General features: G+C 41.4%; 1 protein-coding gene across 2 annotated transcripts in view; it reads right to left on the bottom strand.

Moving 5' to 3' along the window:
- tle2b (TLE family member 2, transcriptional corepressor b) overlaps window positions 1-21629 on the bottom strand; it is a 76207-nt gene that overhangs the window by 49242 nt on the left and 5336 nt on the right. For both annotated transcript variants that reach the window (XM_069150380.1, XM_069150379.1), the window contains exons 2-3: window positions 14904-15001; window positions 13050-13113 (exon numbers count right to left, since the gene is read on the bottom strand). In XM_069150380.1, the coding sequence (XP_069006481.1) occupies window positions 13050-13113; window positions 14904-15001 (162 nt within the window). The remainder of the gene's footprint in view (window positions 1-13049; window positions 13114-14903; window positions 15002-21629) is intronic.

Genomic DNA, 21629 nt, shown 5'->3' on the forward strand with positions numbered 1-21629 from the left:
CTCTTTTTGCCTCTTTCATTCCCTCCACTCTTACATCCTCTGCATCATGTAGGATCTCACTTTTTTTTTTTTCCCCCCACTGCACTAACAGCCGAGTGCTACAACCAGGGCCCCCAGTATTTGAACACAACCGTGCAAGTGCAAGTAAAAACACAGCTCATTTCAGCAGCAGGCCTCAGCGAGGGCACTCCACTGTGAACTAAGATGAAGCGGTCACCCCTGGGCAAATTAGGTGCTGATTTTTTTCAGGGGAAAAAGTAAATAAAATCTTTAGCAGAGTAGCAGACAAGACGAGGAAAAATGTCCTCTTACTTTTTTAATTAAAAAAAAATAAAAAGTTTGGGCACCCGTCGACTTGACAAGTTAGAACTTTGTTAGCTGCTGGGGCCTTAATTGACTCATTAAGAGTTTGTAATGAAGGTCGAGAATTGTTATTGGGAATTGAGAGCAAAAAAAATCAGAGCTTGATAAATACTCTGACACTCCAAACCCCGTGGTAAAATTCAACAACTGAAAGAGGATCTTCAAATGAAGCTAATTGATGCCTTCAAAGCAGGGAGAGGCTATAAAAAGGTATCAAAGCTCCTCTAGCTTGCGATTACCATTGTAGAAATGGCAGTTAAAGGGGAACTGTGGCTTGCAGGACAAGACCTGGAAGAACAACGTTCAGATGAAACTGTACGCCTGCTGGGCAGAAAGGTAAGACCCCCCCCCCCCCCATACGACTGCAGACAAGCAGTAGGAAGGTTGAGCTGACAGAGGAGGGGTAGAGCACCATGCCAGTGTGCAGCGTTGATGCAAAATGGTAGAGCACCATCCCTGTTTATGCATCAATGCTGCACAAACAGGGTCTACATGAAAGAGTAATCAGGAGAAAACATTTCGTGCAACCTCGACAGTTTCAGAGTCTCAGAATTTAAAATTTATCTCTGGTCACAATCACCAAAGGTCTGTCATGAGACACATTTGATAAAAAGGACACATTGCCAACTGTTAAGCATGGGGTGGCAAATTCTGCAAACCCCATCATTAACTACTTCATTAAGTGCAAGCCGAAGCTTTCGGAGTGGCTCACAGTCCTGTGGGTAAATCTTAAACATGCTGAAAGTGCAGGAAAACACAGAAATGTCTCAGAACTCAAAGTAATCTGTAAGAAAGTAAGAGACTCATATTTATTTAGCTTAAAAGCGTAGCTGTGCGTATCTGCCATCCTTCTGGGTACTGATTTAGAAAAATGCCCAAACTTTTGCGCGATGCCACAATTACAGTTTTCCTATCTTTCAAATTAATCAAGTAAAAAGCAAGTTAATGTACTATTTTTTTTTGAAGAATGGCTATTTTTTTGTGCTTTCTGTAAGTTTTTGTGTTTTTTTTTTTTTTCATTTAAAAAATAAACAAAAAAATTGGCCATGGGTGCCCAGACTTTTGCATACCACAGCACAGCATTAAAGAAAATAAAGTAATAATAAAGATAGGATGTGAGAGCTGCTCTGTAAAGCCAAAGGGGGAAACAAGCAGGTTTGAATTTGTCAGAGTAAAAGTTAAGGAGCCATGATGAGCATTTTAGGAAGTCAGTCACTCGAAGGAAATCAGACTGTTTAATTAAAAAATACCATTCATGTCAATGCATTTCACAGTTATTGGGAAGGATGTTTTTCTTCTGCTATGTACCTCTGATGTTCAGGAAAAAAAACAAAGAAAGTGAAAAGCTTCTCTCATTGGCACATTGAATTATTAAAAATATTTGACACAAATGTTTGACACATTATGTCCTGTCAGCAGTGGTGAAATGTAGTGTAACTACACCGCAGTTGAGTATCTACACTTTCTACTTTCTGCACAGTTTCAGAGGAAAATAGGTGACATTATAATTGAACAATGCCCCCAGTTAGCATTTACAGACAATTAATATCTAATAAATTGTTTATTACACACTATAATCTAGTTATAAGCATATGTTTATTAATATCTACAAGTGGTTCCAGTGGGCACCCATAAGTGGAGGCTAGCGTTTTTAGATAACAATACAGTAAAATGCATATTCTGTACACTAACAAACAATTTAAAATGTCATTTTTTTCCTGCCTACAACTATACATTATTGTGTTATAAACTGTTTATTAAATGGTTAGAGATCCTTATCAGTGCTAAATTAGATATTGTAAAGGGTTATCAGTCGGCTTACTTTGCAGATTAAAATATAAGGAGTTGAATACAATACATATGAATATGATACATTGCACAATCTTAAACAACTCAACAATAATGCAAGGTACTTAAATTTAGCCTCAGCTACACCTGTAAAATAGGTTTTGTATAATAATATTATAAATACTGCAAATGCTCCATAACGAGTACTTCTGATACTTGGTGGGTGCGTTGTGTTTGACACCAGCTGGTCAGCATTTAAATAGGCATGAACACATAATGTATTAATTGGGCAGCAATATCCAGGTGAAAGGAAACTTTGAGAGTCTCTCTCTGAGCAGCAGATGGTTATTCACTGTGTTATGTACGTCACAAGTGCCGGCCATTTAATTAGCAGAACGGAGTCAATTAGTCTAAAGATGATGAAACAGCAGCAAGATTTTAAACACCATAAGATGATAAGAAGCTGAATGGGCCAAGAGCCACAAGCAACTACTGGAGGTCAGTTACAGCATCACTCAACAGCTGCAGTGCTATAGTCTGTTCACAACGTGATACACACAAAAAATAAATACAAGAGAAAAAGTATAACTTATATTAAAGCTGCAATCCATTTATTATTAGCAAAGGTAATGTTGGTGGCAGAAATAACCCATCTATAAATAGTTTCTTTTAACTGTACTACCAATTGGTCCAATAACTGGCTCAGTCACGGTTTCCTTTGAAGAGGCAGAAAAGAGACGACTAAGTGAGTGAAATGTAGTAACAGTTGTCCTGTGGGTGTAGGCCAGACAGCAATGAAGTGACTATTGTACCATTGTGCCATCTGTACAGCACTAGCGACAACACTGTTGAAACACAGTTTAAACTCATGGCTGATTTTAAAATGATATTTATTCCTACACTGTACAGGACACACTACTACTAATGTTTGGTTAGTAAAAGGTGCACTAGACAGTCTACTATAGGCTATGCTAACGGTTCGCACTACGACAAATACCAGTTCAGTTTAAATTGCAGTGCTTCAGTATGTGTTTTGTCTGTTGCCATCACTTTTTAATAGGTTCATCCTCCCTTAGACGCCTGCTCCCCCAACCCCCAATTACACCCCCTGATGCCCGCTGCTCTGCCTTATATAATCCCTCTGTTGTGTCACTGCCATCTCATTCAGCACTCTATGCGAGATCTTTGGTCGACGTGTATTTTGTGTGTGTGTGTGTGTGTGTGCGTGGTGTATTAAGCCTGGCAGAGGAGCATTAAGCCAACTGGCTGACGTCGCTTACCAAGAACACCCAGAACTGCCCAACCAGAGAGTAGAGAAAGAGAACACGTGCATGTACTATGTGTATTTATTTTTGGGCTAAACCGTTTTATCTAAAACGTGAAGTAAGACTGATTTTTTACAATAATGAAAAACTCTTCTTGGATAATGCATTTAAAGAGAAGATAAAGTGAGCCGCTAACACGCATACTGTACGTTTAGCAGACTGTACATCAGTATGAACATTGATTATTCTAAAGATTAAACTGAAATCAAAACATATTGCATCTACTCGGGTCACAAAGTGCGAGCTTAGGAAAGTGAGACTGTAATTCAGCGGGTTATTGTTGTATATTTCCTATTTTTACAGCAGACTGGTGCACATATCCAGAGAGTAATCCGCAGTGCTTGTAGATTAGAGTAAATCCGTGTGCCAAAGGACATTTAATGAAAGTGCCTTACAATATCATGTGGACGTTGTTGTCATCGATGGCCACAGCTGCACTGACTTGCATGTGCTACTGTCTGTTCACAACGTGATGCACACAAAAATTAAATACAAGAGAAAAAGTACAATTTATATTAAAGCTGCAATCCATTAACTATTAGCAAAGGTAATGTTGGTGGCAGCAATAATATCATCAGCCCCCATGTAACCAGAGAGATGGGTGAAATTCATTACTATTGCTTATTTACTCTCTGTGGAACAGTTAAGATATCAAATTGTGTTTGTTAGTGTCTTCTCAAAAACTGCTAAAATAATGATTCCAAGCCAGAAAATTACATGTTTGATTTAGATTTTAACCATATTTACAAGTCTACATGAACAAAAACACACTACTTAGTGAACTGTGTCGTCTTCTTGTGTACGGACTGAGTAAATATAATCAGGTTAAATAATATTCAATGAAAAGTCGGCAATGAAGCGGTAACTTCACTATTTGAATATTGGATTCGTATGTTATTAAGTCACTTAGAAAAAGTTAATTACCTGCTTCAAAACTTCTTTTTTTTTTTTTTTAAGTTTTGTGTGTAAAATTGTTTATTGCAAAAACCGAAACAGTTTCGGCACTTCTTGAAACTTTCATACGCAACTCTGTTTGCAAGAAAAGCTTTTATGTAATTAAAGGGAGTAAAATCTCTGGAGCTTTAAATTGTCTTCAGTTTCTTGTGTAACTAAAATATACAACACACTGAGTTTACATCTCACTCATTGACTGCCATTATCATCCCCACACTTTTCGTCTCATTGTGTCGGTTCAGCAGGCGGGATACTTTAGATAAATGAAGTTGCAGTGTAATTCTTGTTTATCTGATCGCACTGTGACGTTCCACTCTTCTGAACAGGCTTCCTATCTAACGTCTATCTCCTGCTAATAACATACACAGTTCACTGTCACCATCAGGGCAAAAGGCATTCCAGTGTTTCTCTCAACGAACTCTTCTCTCCCTCTGTTGCTTTCTTCCCTCACTCCTGTTTCCCTCCTCCTTTCCTCTCTTCCATTCTTCAGGGAGTGTTTTTTCTCCTCTCCTCCACCCTCATGGTGTTGAGAGAGTGTCAGAAGACAGTGGCAGTCTCTCTCTCCTCTTATCTCCTCTCTTTTCTTTCTCCTCTCTCTCCTCTCTCTCCCCTCTTCTTTCTCCTCTCTCCTCTCTTTTCTCTCTCTTTTCTCCTCTCTCCCCTCTCTCTCTTCCTTTTCTTTCTCCTCTCTCTCCTGCTCTCCCTCTCCCCTCTCTCTCTTCCTTTTCTTTCTCCCGCTCTCCTCTCTCTCCTCTCCTCTCCCTCTCTCCCCTCTCTCTCTATGCATTCTGCAAAGAGCACTGGCAGACTTTAAAATGAGCTTTAGGAAGTGGGTCTAATCCAAGGTGATTTATCTAAATGGGACATTCATATGTGTGTGTGCAATTCTACACTCATGCATGTGTGGCTCCACAGCATGTTTCTGCTCACACAGTGTGTGTGTGTGTGTGTGTGTGTGTGTGTGTGTGTGTGTGTGTGTGTGTGTGTGTGTGTGTGTGTGTGGCGTGCTCCTGTGTGTGTGTTTACACACACACAGGCCTGTGTTTACTCCAGCATGTATTATTTGTAAGTGTGTGTGTGGGGGGGGGGTGTGGATGTGTGTAAAAGCCTTAACAAAAGCATTGTTCATCGATGTCTCTCGGGTGAGCTTGTCCCTTTCATCTGTCCGCCCACAGACACACACACACATACCACCAATGTTAAAACATTTATTAGCACGCTGTGCTAACCCACATCAGAGGTTAGGTTAGCAGGCTCTGACTTCTCCATTGTGTCCTGTCAGCGGGTGACGACTAAATCAGTCACGGCAGACATTCAGCCTCACTGCAGCTTCTCTTGCAGCCTGTTTCATCAGAGGGAGACTCGGAACAACAACTGCATAGTGCTGACCTTGAATTTGAGGTGTTTATATCTCTAAACACAGGTGTACAGTTATGTTCTGCCAGTGCGACTCAGTCGATCTTCATGAATCTTCCTGCCCGTTTGTTTTTCCTGCTCCAGACAGTTCAGACAGGTTTAAGACTCTTAAAACAGACTCAATCCTTTCCTACATCTGGCCATGCTTAAATCCCCTGGCCAACTCCCACTAACGGATGGCACAGCAACATTTAGCTTAGCAAGGAGCAATCCCTGTTCAGATTCTGCCTTCCTCCTTCCTTCTATCTTACATCAGGTTAATTTCTACTCCTCTCTCATTCTTGTCATCTCTACCCATGTGCCCTTTCCACCTTTGCTCTATCAGACTCCAGTACAAAAATGAGCCCTTTTTGTCTTCGCTGTTTTTCTTCTTTCTTTCTTCTCTCCGTTGTCAATGTCCTTGTTCTGTTTTTTCTTTTCTTTTCTTCCCCTCTCTGCCAATGCCCTAGTGCCCTCTCTCTCTCTCATATTTCTCATTTCTCTTTCATACTCCCTCTTTCTCTCTCTCACTGTTCCCATCTCTCCCTTCACTTCCCTTATTACTTCTATTCTCTCTCCTTCCTTTTCTCTACACCCCCCCCCTCACCCTCTTTCCTAAGCAGTCTGTAACTGTAATGTTGCTGAAGAGAACACAGTGTGTCAGCCTGAATCAGACAGATGAGCTGGGAGTAGAGTAAGAGGCTGAGAGCACTGTCCCCCACCTCCACACACACACACACACACACACACACACACACACACACACACACACATTCTCACTATGTTTCAACAAATGGCTGCATGGCGTGCATGAGTCAAAACAGACTCCGTGATGCAATCTCAATAAAGGTCACGCTACTCACTGAAAAAAAAAAATCACTAATACCAGCATTTTGAGAAATAAAAGCAACAAATTCAAAACTAATGTTCAACATCAACATACAGTAATTACAGTTATTTGAAAATCATTTGCTACTGTGATCAAACATATTCGTTTGCCTCTGGACCACCGATATTTGATCCTTTAATATATATTAAAACAATTCAATGAAGGGCATTTGATAATGAGATATAATTTTTGTCTTAATATAAAGTCTTAAAATTAATGTTTACAACTTGTTAAAAAAAGCTGCAGCAAACTTCTGCAGGTGGCTGAAAGGGAAAATTCATCACTTTTTATGTGGGTGCCCAAATCATGTTGATAGTAAGTGTAGTCAGTTGAAGCAGTAACTTCCTCAATAAACTGTCCATGTCTTCAGGAACCTGTTGTTCTTACACCACCAGCAATGTCATTTGAAGTGCACAGTGACATGCATGGTGGACGGAAGAACTGAACGCTAATTCAGGTGAATGGGTGGCCAGGGGGCATGGCGCTCAAAAACGAAACCTTGTTTTCTGCTCTTGTACTGCAACAAGCTACGTTGGTCGCAGTCCCCCTGCACAGGAAGGAAAATATGTTTCTAAAATGTGCCATTTAACATCACGCGTTTCATCTCACTATTGTTTTGCATCATGAAATGCTATGCAACAAAATGTTTTCTCTTGCCAGCAGCATGGCTGTTCGTAAACACCGGACCCCCGCAGCTCCTCTGTACCTCACACACACACACACAGAGTGATGGAGAGGCCACCTAATGTGACTCCCGACTGTGAGCTGTCACCCTCCAATAGACATGTCTTTTTTATACTCTATATTAAAGGGGTCGAGCAGTCCACCCCCTGTAAGAGTTTTGTCTTGTGTTTGACAGTAGGGATGAGAGGAGGGCTGCAGAAGAGACAAGTCTAAAAAAAAAAAAAAAAAAAAAAAAAAAAAAAAAAAAAAAAAAAAAAAAAAAAAGAAGGTTTCCAAGGACATTAACTGGCAGAAAAGGAAATGGAGAAAACCTGGTCAGACACTGTCTTAGACACATGCATTTGACTGTAAAACCTTCAGTTATAAGACCATCAAGATTTGTCCCATTACATCTCAGCAGGGAGAAGAAAGGAGACACAGGAGAGATTAACACAAAGGTCTGTTTGGATTAAAATGGTGACTTTGGGAGGATTTATGCTGCAAGACAACAGTTCCCTCCCTCCCCTTCTTTCACATCCCACCGAGTCTGGTGTTTATGTAGGGTCTCTTTGCGAGATTCAGGCCAGCAGGGGTGAACACAGCTCTCCAGGCGGGAGTCTTCCTTGCACTCTGTGTGGCCATGTGACCACACAACTACGCCCCCTGATTAACCAGGGCTACAAAGCTACAAACCTTATTTAAAAATACCCAGAGGAATTCCAGGAGAGCGGTGAAATCTGAGAGCCATGAATTATAAATACAACAGCCGGAGAGGAGAAGAGCAAGACGCCCACAGACACTCTCAATGTGAGTGACATGATGTTTGTGTGACTAAAGTCACACATAGCCACTGTCTCCCTACACATACAAAGAAATGGGCCAGACAAGTAGCGCAGCCAACATAAAACATACATCCCATCCAAAAAGCTATGGAGAGTGGGTCTGCCAAACATACAAAAACACTATACCAAACCTGGCTGTGCCGTTTTACTGCAGCAACACTCTGCAGACAGGAGCAATTTGAGAGGGTTATGGCATCATCTCTTCAAGCGTGAAATCCGTAATGTGTACCCATTGCCAACTATAGAATTAAAGTAGATGTGATAAAAATAAAAATAAAGTAACTTCCCAAAAGTTTCGTGCCATCGGGAGGTATCTAGCGGCAGAGTGAATTTGACACCTTCTGTTAAAACATGGCGGCTGGTACAAAAGTACTTTTTTGCTTTTTGCTTTGTTTGTATCACATTTTCTCAGATAGTTTAATGTAATTGGGGCATTTTTCATCTGTTACTATTAGTCTATTTCAGCACGATTACCTCCATTTGGTGATTATCATTAGCCTAAAGACCACTAATATGAAAAAATGTAAGGTGTCAAACCTGTATTTCCCTGTATGAACTGAATTAAAGAATAAAACATGTATCCAATGGACAAATATATGTAAATACGAAACAGCTTTCATTTAAACTATTGTTTACGAGCGCATATCAACAGATTTTGTTCACGACAAAAGTAAGCCGCATTTCATCATCTTCTCTAAGCCATTTGTTCTGTACCTATAGGCTGTCTTGCTGGCTCAGATTAACACATCCCACAACAGTGTTCCTTCACAGCAGCAACACTGGTTTATTTATGATACATGCAAGAATGCTAGAGTAGTAAGCAAGTTATTAGTAGACTTGTCACAATTATTACATAATCACCTGATCGCAAGTATTTGAGCTGACAGCAATCATTTTGCATAATCATTGTTACAGTTCATCTTAAAAACAAACAGCTGGATGACACTAACAGAAATGCCAGGTGTCCGTCACTATTTTCCACCATTTTCGATTTGAATACTGCTCTTTTACCGACTTCATCTCCTCACACCCTTTTTTTTCCTGCTGTGGCTTAATGGCACGAGAGCAAAAGTAGCATCACCAATTGTTTATCTCAAGATGTTTAACTTCTAATATTTGACTGATTGCATTTTGATGAGCATCTGTTGACATTAACATCATGGATTTAGTTGGAAAGCCAAACACCACAGCCAATAAATGGCTCTCTTATTAAACTATGACTATACTTGTACTATAATAGTGGCATAAAAACAACATTAAAAGACAAACAAATTGCAATTATTTGTCTGACAGTTAATCGTTAACTTAAATTTCATGTCAGAAATAGTTGTCAGAAGAATGGATAATGATCAGGCAGCAATAACACATGCATATGAACAATACACCAAAAATACAACAAGTCCATCAAAATATAATATAATATTTGTAATTGCCTCACAGTGCAATTTTTACGAACATTTTCTCACGCTAACGCTATAACAAGTCATAGTTATGGTTTACAGGAACCGACACTGCTGGTAGAAAACGGGCAACAAGCGGCAGTCTCCTGAAATAAAATTCAACACTTTATTGACCCACTGCAACACCCGGACCTCCTCCCTCTGTGGACTGGGCCGCCGTTTACCAACATCACAAAAAAAGATTAGCACCTTACACACAAAATATTTGTTTCCTCGCCGTCATCTCATCCTGAGTGTTAAGCTATTAAGAAAAAGAAAAATTCCACCCGCATCCGCAGTATACAACCCTGTATAACAATCTCCCTACTTTCCAACCCCTCACCCTGGTATTTAAAGAGCTTAAAGCCGATGAATAGTAAAGGCAGGAGCAGTGCAGCGTGGTGAGCAGAGCCCCAGCCTGTGGAAACAGGCCTCAGTGTGGATGACAGGCCTAACGAGCTAAATATAGCCTTCTGGGTTATCTCCTCTGTGGGCGCAGCGAGTCCGTTGTTGCTTCACATTATTTACGTGTCTGTGCGTGCACCCTCTCCCTCTATCTCTCTTTCTTTCATTTCACGCCCCCCCCACACAAACACATCACTATCTCTTTCTCCTGCACTCTTGCATACTCTTTTTCTCTCTCCCTCTCTCTCTTTATTTCATCCCTTCACAGAATCTTTTTTTTTTTTCCTCCACCCTCCATCTCTGCAACTCTATCCCCTGGTATCTCTCTCTCTCTCTCATTCCTTTTCAGCTGTTTTTTTTCCACTCTCCCTCTCTTTCCCTCTGTAGATCTCTCGTCTTTATCACTCTCTCCCTCTCCTCTTTTATTCTCTTTATCTCTGCCTCCCTTTGTATCCTTCCCTCCCTCCCTCAGCAGCTCCCCGTTTTTCTTTTTTTTTCTTTTCTGTCTGACACTCTGAGCCTTTTTTTTTTTTTTCTCTCAAGCTATCTTTCCCTCTGAGCCTCTCTTTCTCTCTCATTTTCTCTCCCTCTCATTTCTGAGCCATGCCTGTGAAGTACCATAACACTGCTTTAGCCATGCACTACACCACAGTGAGCCCTTGTTCTAATAATATAGCCGGGGGTGCTAACCTATATGGATATGTCATCAGCAGCTCCCTGACCTCCTGCAACAGGGAACATTTAAAGCCTGAACGAAAACAGGAGGATAACCTGTGTTATTTCTCCTCCCATCCAACTGCAGTGCAGTGGTCACAAAGGTTTGTGACATTTGATATGCACAAAGTTCGACTAAATGTCACCCACTGTCCCTGTCTATGTAAAGGCAGAAATGCATCTATGCATGCATGCCATCACTCCTATTGTGTTGTTGTGGATGTTTGTCTGAGCTGTTTTTTGCTCCACTCAGTAACTCTGTGAAACCACAGCTGAAATGGGGAGTGCCTGAGATTAGGGAAGTGGGTGTTTTGGAAAATCTGTGATTTTCAGGTTGTTGGTTTTTTTTTGTTGTTTGTTTGTTCTGCACTGCACTTTATGAGCATGTGTGTATTGTTTTCTTTACAACATTGAGAAGTGCAGTAAAGATATATTTGATAAAATGGGGTCTGTTTAACAACATTACATCTTTAAAGTGTGTTTAAGTAGCTTAGGATCTTCAACAAAGCCTCAACAAGTTTTTGGTTGTGCAATTGGTTGTTATGCAGTATGCCATTGATTTATGTGTGTATAGAGTGTATGCAACTGAGAGAAAATGTAATGCTAAAGTTCCCATACTGGGCTGAGTATGTGTCAAATCATGGAAATGCAGTGACGTTTATGAGGATATTCTGATTAACATGTAACTTAATTGTAACTCTGAATACCTGAATAACAAACTAATAACTTTACAGAGAGATTATTTAACTTTTGGTGAACAGAGGCCACTTTGATCACAAGTGAAAATGGTACATTTTTCATTCCTTAAAAGATATGACTAAGAGGTGACCCTGACCCAAGAAAACCACAAACATGTGTCCTTTGAGTGTGTAAAAATCGTATTATTTCTTATAAATTCAACTTTTCATTTCATTCATGTGAGGGTCAGAGTTTCTGCAAGTCATATGAATAACTGCTACACTGCTAGACAGTGTTATCATTGTGTCATAAGTACAAAAAAAAAAAAACACCTTGAAAACTAAATTTTTCATTACATATTTATCCTATTTGGAGACAAATGTTCTGTAAGTGATATTTTCTCAACATCCAATACATGTCCTCATAAGGCCAGAAGGACAAGGCTGTGTGTAAGTGTAGTCCAATGAATGAGTATGTTGTATCTCCAGTGTGTTTGTGTGTGGGTCTGTTTTTTATCTGTTGATCTCCTGCCTGTCTGTGTGCTTCTATATCCATTTGTCTGTCTGCCAGTTTGCCTGTCTGCTTGCTTTTCTCCCACACTCTCTCTGTTTGTCAGTCTATCTGCCTGTCTGGTTCTCCCTCTCTCTCACCCTCTCTCTCTCTCTCTCTCTCTCTCTCTCTCCCCCCCCCCCCCCCCCTCTCTCTCCCTCTCTCTTTATGTCTATCCATCTGTGTGTCTATCTAGCTTACGGCCCTGATCCTGCCTGCTCTCCCAGGTTTATGAAATGCGAGCAGCTTAGCAGATGGTGCATATCGTATTCTGGTCGGCTCTGTGTGGGTTTTGTACCACAGACGAAGGCTTACGATACATGTGAGCCTTTAGTCGCACAGACACACCGACACGGGGAGCTCAGGCTGTTAGCGCGCAAGAGAAAACAGAGAAAAAGAAGAGCCAGAGAAACAGACTGAGCAGTATAGAAGGTTTGAAGGAGGAATAAAATATGGCAAGAGATATGGAAATAAAAAAGTATGTTTTGGAGAGAGGTACGACAGAGAGAAAGATAAACAGTGCGAGAGAAACACTGATAAACACTCACAATAACAAAGGTTTCTAAAACTACATTGTGGGAATTTGAGGCCTTGTTCCAATATTATAAATATTTAAGATACTAACCTCTACACACAACATGATTTTGAGAGTAAATAAATATCAGAAGTCGGATATGCATGTTGCGGATACATAGATGCTGGACGTTCATGATCATTTAAATGTATCAACTTTTGTAGGTTTAAAAAAAAAATGACTACATTTATGGCTAATTAATCGGAATGGGATGAGAACGCACTTTTAAACAGAGAAGAAACAAAAAGAAAGAAATCTTGTAAAAGAGTGTGAGGAACAAAAGAAAAACACAGAGCCTCCACTAAAATAAACAATAAATGTCAATCCAGCTAATAAAAAAAGGCACAGACACATCTCCCTTCACTGTAATTCCTGTACAAGAAGCCATCAGACTCTTTTCAGAGTCTCTCAGTAGCCTGGTCGGACCAAGGAATCACAGTGCAGCTCTGGGTAAAGTGTGATTGGACTCACCATGATGTAGTGCCTCTGCATTTCAGTCTTCTCGCTGGCCAGCTTCTCACACTCCAGCTTCAGGCTGCACAAGGACGAAAAAGGACACGCACAAGGATTAAATGGTTTATTTGCAGCCAGTGAAATGAATTATAATTTCCACAGGACTGTAGATATTGCAGGGGTCAAACACAGTTAAGGGGCCTGTAAGGATACCGGGAAAAAAAATGAGTGATAGCTGGGCTACTTGTCACTGGGGAAAGGGACACAGAAGAATCTTAACTTTAAGGGATCAACATCCAGCAGGGTGTGTCTTATTCTCAACTGCACTTCATCACACACACAGCACATAAGTGTGGGAGGTGTCTGTATATGATGTCTACATTGCTGTATAAAGAGTTTCTGCTGTCTCTAAATTATGTAGTTTCTGGTCAGGTTTGAGTCTTTTTTATTGTATTCTGCATTATTCGTGCACTACGTCTGGGTTTAGATGTTGTCAGATTTACTGTCAACTGTGTTTCAAATTCACTGCACAAGTCAATAATGGATTAAATAAAGCAAAAACCTTGCAAATGGGAGCTTCTCAAAATCCCCTAATTATTTAAGGAAGACTTCTTTGCACGTGCATTATTAACATACATCTGTCGTACGCTGTTTGACCTGTCATATTATGGTGGGAAAAGCTTTCTGAATTTAAAAGCCAATGTTAAAAAAAAGAGTCCGATTTATTATTTTGAAAAGCTACAGCGTCATGCTCTTTGTTTTTGTATAATTATGCGTGTCACAGAAGTGTTGATGTAGCACAGCCGGCTGTTCTTTCATTCTGTCCACTGAGGTGTGAGTAGGAGGCTGGATATTTTAACCAACAACTGTATCTCTCATAGCCAAGGTCCCTTCTGGTCAGCCATATATATGGAGCCATCAGTGACCTCCAGCTATAGAAAATTGTTGGAAACTCCAATCAAAATTTCAGTTACCACAAACTGAGATTTTACCACAAAAATGTGTTTGACAAGAGCAAGTAGAAGGAATAAGGAGAAATCATATGCCCTATTTTAAGATCAGATGAGATATATTTGTTTGATTTTAATAATGTCATGTCAAGGTTGATGCCCCATGCCTTTTTAGGAAAGAAGGTGGTACATGGTTTTAGGTAAAGATGGTAAGAATGAACTCAGGTGTACCTCCCAATCACCTTCCCATATTGTGTACTACATATTAAAGGAAAACGCTCATCTACAGTCATGCTTAAAGCTGCAATTATTAGTCGATTAGTTGAACAACAAAAGTTTTTGCCACCAACAATTTGGATAGTTGACGAATCAGTCTGAATCATTTCATAAAAGAAATTGCTAAACTTCTCAGGTTCCAGCTTCTTAAATGTGAATATTTTCTGGCTCCTTTAGTCTTCCATTATGTGAAACTGAATATTTTCGGTTATGGATTGTTGGTCGGGACAAAACAAGACATTTTAGACTGCACCTTCAGCTTTGGAAAACACTGGTCGACAATTTTTCCTATTTTCTAACATTTTAAAGACCAAACAGCTGATCGATTATTGAAGAAAATAATCAACAGATTATTTGACAATGAAAATAATTGTTATTTGAAACCCTAATTCGTCATATTATCTTCATTGATTCATATATTCAAGAATTCAACAGTCACTTCCACTGAGCTGAACTACAATGTGTTCTTTCAATATTAAAACATGTGCAAGTATAACACTGGTACTAAATTCCTGTTGTTTGAGACACAAAAACAATGAAACCATGTTGACAACTGACATTTATGAAGTAAATTTTGATTATTTTAATACATCTGAGTATGTGTATGCATGTATATGAACAGTATGTGTCGTGTGTGTGTGTGTACCTGTGATACTGAGCCTGGAGGAACTGAAATTCCTCCTTGATTCGGTCCAGGGTTTCCAGGACTGTGAACTTGAAAGACTGGCCAGGCTGCAATGGGACCTGCAGAAAAAAGAAAGAAATTAGAAAAGAAAAGAAATGAAGGTGTGCGTGTGCCTATTCAACAGAAGATTGTATGCGGTCTCTATGTTGTATTTATATTTGAGTGCGTGTTGTATGTGTGTGGAAGAAACGGTGCATGCATGTTAGTGTGTGTGTGTGTGTGTCAGGGAGCAAGGCTAGGGGAGAAAAAAAGCCAAGATGAAAGTGAGAGGGAAGGTCACTTCCCCTTCCCACACATCATAAAGCCTTGTCCTCTCTCTCTCTGTTCTCCTCCTCCTCTAATGACTCTTCCTCCTTCCCTCCACTGCCTCCGTCCTTTCTTCCTCTCCTCTCCCTCTCCTTTGCTTCCACATTAGCATCCTCTCCACTCTGCCAGGTTGCTAATGTATTCCAGGCTACAAAGAGCTGAGAAGGGAGGCAACATCAAATGAATAACTTATAGGGAATCACGACACCGTCTCTCACCTGCTAAAAGCTAAAGAAGGCCCAACAAAACAAGCAGCTCCCAGGGGTCCACCACCACCACCACCACCAGCCCTCCATGTCTGTCTAAAGCGCTCTCGACAGCAGCCCTCCTCCTCTGTAGTCTTCATGAAGTTTGAGAAACAAGGGCACTGTTGATGTTTTTGATGCTGTAGTTGTTTTGTTTGGGGATGCAGCTGGAGTAAGCAGAAGTGGTTGTTTTTCTTTTTTTGACATAGTCAATTCTCAGTGGAGATTTTATGAAGCAAGGTACCATCTTTTTTTTTTTTTTTTTTTTTAGATTCTTCTCGTTTCTCCTCCCAATTTGGATTGGCTAATTTTTTTCTGCAGGATGGGACTCCTACTATAAGCCAGGGGGAGATGCAGACTGCCAGGTGTCTCTGCTACTTCTTCTCAGTCACCTGTCAGTGAGCAGCTTCACCAGGAGCACTGAGGTTCACATCCTCTCTGTTAGCTCTGCCTATATTACACAGAGATCCAAGTAAGCAGAAAAAACTGAACTAGTTCAACAATGTTCAAGTTTAGTGATGTCATATTTGTGTCAAATGCTTTTTAGTTGCTGTGATTGTCTAAATCAAGTTTACTTATATAATGACTTGGACTGCTTTGAAAATATCCATTTGCTCATACGTTTACGAATCCATGCATCCGTCCATCTACTCATCCAACCATCCACACCGAATGTCACCGTGCAGTCACTCCAGTGCAGCTGGGTGGCTATCGGGCCACAGCTACGGCTAAAAGATTGGCGGTTTCAGTGGCGGGGCTTCATTAGTCTAGACAAGCACAATTCAATTAGATTTCAATTAGTCTGACGGTGGAGGTCAGAGACGCGGTGGGTTCCCCAGTAATTAATCCGCGGAGCCGAGCTGAGCCCAAGCTAAACTGAGCTGAGGCAGACATAGTGGGGGCATCTAGATGGCTGGATGGGCACATTGCACACAAACCCTCTATGTGTGTGTGTGTGTGTGTGTGGGGGGGGGGGGGGGGGGGGGGGGGGGGTAGGGAATGGGGAGTGGGATAGATAGGGGTGTCTGCCAACAGCTCCCCACTGACCTTGATTCACACCACGCACACACTCAGTGGGGGAGGGGAGGAGGAAGAGTGAGGGGGGCTAGATAGCGATCTGGCACACGCAGATACCCACATACACACCCACAATAGCCATAAGCACATTGACAAAAAAATACATAAACAAACAAACACACACTACTGCACATGCAGTACACACCATCACAGAGAGCGCACACAAACCCACAGAGGGAGGGTACAGATAGAGGGATGGATTGACAAGGGAGAAAAGTCAGAATAGACAGATACTCATCTGACAGACAGAGGGATGGATGGACCGAGGGATGGAGGGAGTGATAGACTAGTCTGACATTCTTACAGAGGAATGAAAGTACGAGCAGAGAGACAGACGATGAAAGAGTGGTGTGGCTGCTGACGGAGAGAGATAGCCAGCCATTCATCCTTCTGACACTGAGGGGAAGAGGATGACGAGATGGGGGGGGGGGGAGAGAGAGAGAGAGCGAGAGAGTCGTGCTGTCTTTGCTGTAGTCAACACAGCCCGGTCACTCCACCCTGTGCACTGTCCATCGGCCTGTGGTAATACTGCTCCCACCATCTGCTGCCATGCACACATGAACACACAGACATGTGAATGCACACAGACAAAGTGCTGCTGGCGGGTTACATCAGCAGCACTAAGTCATATAACAAAGCCCGTAGTCACAGATCAGGATTATACAAGAGATCCACGACTCTCAACCGACGGTGTCGACATGGCGTCTTGTGCAGTGCGCTGATTAGAGAGATTTGAATTCCTTTCATCTGTTGGACAAAAACTCCAAAAATGTCTTACTTTTGATTTGCCAGTTGCACCTTTTTGAATGAGTTTCATAGACCCTGGAGCTATGAAACTTCTTATGAGCAAAAAGGAAATGAAAAATCAAAAAAAAAAAAAAAAGTGATTTACAAGGTCCTCAGGCAAAAGGAGAAATATTCCCTGCTTGTGCTGAGCTCTGTCTGTCAGGATAAAAACGACCAGTATGGAGCGCTGGTATCAAATTAGTTCATGCTTAATAGCAACAACAGGAGAGTCGGTGTCTTACTCAAGAGCACTTGAGCCGGTAAGACTAAAACTGAGCTGTAAGCCACATGAGCTGTATGTGCTATAGTTCTGCAATGTTTACAAAGATGGACGCATCAGCAAGTCAAGCCGTATGTCCACCAGAACAAACATTTGTTGTGGGACTGTATGTGTGTTTCATCTCTCCTGTATGGCGACAGATGGCAGCCCAGACTGTTAGGGGTCCAATAGCACGTCACAAAGGGCCAAAAAAACAGCCTACTGCCTCCTGTGTTTTCTTGTGTGTATGTGTGTGTGTGTGTGTGTGTGTGTGCACCATATCATCCAGCATAGGGGATCCTGAAACCCAAAACTGATCCGGTTAATCTAGGAGGTGGAGGAGGGGAGAGGAAGCGATATAAAGGTCACACACACACACACACACACACACACACACACACACACACACACACACACCATGTGGGACAGCAGTCAATCACAATTTGGGCGAGCTGGCACGGGCAAGCAGAGAATTAGGAAGGATTATCTATGGGGGGAGGGAGAGGCGTGGTGGTTCAAGCCTATTTTACTTCATCACATGAGGGGACGGGCGGAGGCGAGACCCACTGCCCATAACCATCACCTTTCTGTCAGTGTTGGTCAGTCTGTCTGTGCGTTCAGCTGCTTGTCTGTCATGAGTTTGATCACAAGACTTGAGTGAGACGGACGTGATAACACATATAAAGCATGTTTGATGAAATGACACTTACTATTAATTGAAACTACGTTTAAGCATCACAATTAATGCTGCCCTTTGAAGTTAAGTTTATGTTTAGTGTTACTCTACCAATAAAAAAAAAATTGTATTTTTGAAGTCAAAGAAAAAAACATTTGCAAAGCAGGGTTGTTTTTTTTGCCTATTTAAAATCCTGTATTGTGTATATCCACGTTTACTTGCTTTTAACTGCATCTGTGGGCGCATTGCTCTCCCTCTTTGCACTTCATCACAGCTAAATGTCTGTCAGAAGAATAGTATGAAACCAACTGCAGGTTATGAATCACACCACCAGCTTGGTCTGTGAATCCTTTTGAGTGTTAACATTACAAACATAGCAGGAACGCAATCATAAAAACATTATTCCACTGGTTAAAACTTTGCAGTGCAACTTTAGTTCCATCATGTTTGCATTTTCTTTTTCTTTCATAATGTGAAAGAGGCAGTATCACAAAATCTTGTGTGGCCTTTACTAACTGCCAATCAGCAAATGTCACAAGTCAGTGACGGTGTGCACAAACACACAATATCTTTTATGCTAAACATATTAATGAGTGGGGAATTTACAGAGACGGGCCCGTTTAAAGATAAGTGCCTTCTTCACAACTATGGCAGGTATATCTTTCACACGGTAAAAACTTTACCTTCGATTGCATTAACATAGCTGTTTGTCATACTTTCACTGTCTGAATATTAGGTCAGTCGGGTTCAGCGCATCTCTCTGTCTGTCTTCCAGTCACATGGACGTCTTTTGTTCAAACAGCTGCCTGTTTTTCCACTACTGGCAGTGGCTGCACACGAGAGGCAGCAACTGTGAAACAGATGCAGGTCTGCAAGTGATTGGGAAAGAAATGATTCTATCTGTCTGCTTGTCTTCTCCGCCTATCTGTTTAGCCCCTGGCATGCTTTCTAGCAACACATGAGCATTCACACGGTATAAGCAGGCATGCCTATGCATGGATGCGTTCATTTGAACAAAACACCCACAAACATTTTCCCTTTCTTCTGCCCTTTCTCTTGCTGCGCCACCTCATTCTTCCCTCTGTTTTCTTTTCTTTTGCTCTTCGCTTCTTCTTCTCACTCCCTTTGTTCTTCCTTTTTCCTCGTGTCTCTCCGAGACAAGCAGAGACACATTCAGCGCATGAAATAATAATTGGCTTGTGAAATATTTAGGAAAAAGGCACATGAATAGATGAGAAATGCCAAGTCTGGTAGAGGAGTGTCAGTGCTCCTTGTGTGTGTGTGTGTGTGTGTGTGTGTGGAAGTGTTTGTGTCAGCTGAAGTGAGCAGCAATGAACATAAGCCACATCTCATTGGTTTAGACTGTGTGTGGATAATAGAATGAAGGAAGGCTGAAGGGAAGAAATGCAACTTACATATCAGCCTTCATACTTTCCTTTTTGTATATCATACACAGTTTTGCCTGCATTTCCACAGACCACTCAAAGGTGTTGATCTCTTATTGTGCTGAGAACCAGCGAACATATTCTGCCAGTTATTCAGTTTTAAGGCATTAACACCGACTAATCGGTTAACAAACCAACACTCAGTCAGTCATCAAATGAGGGCAAAACGCTAGTAAACCTGGAGTCAAACAGACAGTCATTCAGACAGCCAGTAAGTTCACTGGTTAACCAGTCAGCAACTCAGCCATAAGTCCATCAGACAGCTAGCCAGTTAATGCTGCAGCTCACCAGTTAATGCTGCAGCTCACCAGTCAGCCACTAAGCCAGCGGTGGATTACAAATCAGGGAAAGATTGGCAGCCAAATGAGTCTCTGGACGCCGGCCAAGCCTCGCTCTGATCATTTCTTTTAATGGCAAAGAAAAGACCACAGAACACAGGATTTGAGGATAGAAAATGGCCCGTTTTTAATCAGGAAGCAGAGTTAATCTGGGTGGCTGCGGATGTCTGATCAGAAGTTGTTGGTTGCTTGTATGACTTTTTGCTTCTGTGGCAGGTCATCACACTGCAGCTGTATTGTTCTTACTTGACTTTTTGCCATTTAAAGGGGTTGCTTTTGAAATGCTGAATGAAATGAAATGTAAACAAGACGGGGATAATGGAAAGGAGGCGAGAATGTCATCTGTGGGAGATGACGGCAATCCGCTGTGCTGTTTACCATACATGGCTTTCATTACAGCCACGAATGTTTGAGAAAAAACAAACTGCCTGACAGCTGTATGCCTCAGAAAAAAAAAAAGACAAGGCCAGTGTGTATTTGCAAGCAAACTCCACACATTTTCATGTAAACAAAAACCTCATACAAATGAACTAATAACTAGTTAAGTACTGGTACAATGACAACAAAATGAAGTCACAAATTACATCACGTGCACATTAATACACACACACACAACAGAATCGAACTTCAAACACAGAAATACTCTTATAAGGGTCTTTGACTTCATTAATGAAGCATATGAGATTTCTGTGGCCACATGTTTGGCATTATTTTTGGTTTACTTGGCCAGAAAGTACTTACCCTTTAAATGGCCAAAGCAGAAGGAAGTTCACAGATGATTTTAGATTTTGGTTGCGACAATTTTTCCATCAGCTTTGTTAATTTGTCCCCACACACACACACACACACACACACACACACACACACACACACAGCTTTACTTCTTAAGCACATCCTCTTTTATTTTCCTCTTGCCCTCCAAACAAACACAACTCTAAATAATAATTTAACAGGCAAACCTTCCCGGACTCTGCAGCTTTAGGTGAATGTGCAGAGAACAGGAGCCTGCATGTGAGCGAGAGAGGGTGCTTGTTTGTGAGGGTGCTGAAAAAAAAATCTAATGATGTGAAACACATACTGCGTGTGCATGTGCGTGTGCGTGTGAGCACGCATTGGAGTCTGATCAGAATCCTGTCTGCCAGCTAGCAGTTATTGACATTTCTGTTAACCAAGAAAACACACAGTAATTCCTCTCTCCCTCCCCCCTTTTTCTCTCTCCCTCACCGGGGTGTGGCAGCCAATCAAGGGCTTGTACATTCACAGCAACAGTCGAGGTCGGACTGGGACATGATTTATTGTTATTGTTGCTGGAACACAGTGCGCACCCACACAAACCACCACTGCTCTGCTTTCCTCTTCCAGACACACGCACACACTTTAACAGCTGCACGTACCGCGTGCACACACACTCACAAGCTCCTTTACAGAAACACAAGGACAAATACAAACATGTGCAAAAATGGCATTTTCGATGTTTAGATTCTTATCCATCGTGCAATGTTAGCACGGAGTCTGATTGGCCCCTTTCCTTGTGCAGCAGGTCAACAACCACAAA

This window comes from Embiotoca jacksoni, unplaced genomic scaffold (assembly GCF_022577435.1).
Source record: "Embiotoca jacksoni isolate LCO1_2020_lvr unplaced genomic scaffold, fEmbJac1.0.p SCAF_16, whole genome shotgun sequence".
NCBI classification, from domain to species: Eukaryota; Metazoa; Chordata; class Actinopteri; family Embiotocidae; genus Embiotoca; species Embiotoca jacksoni.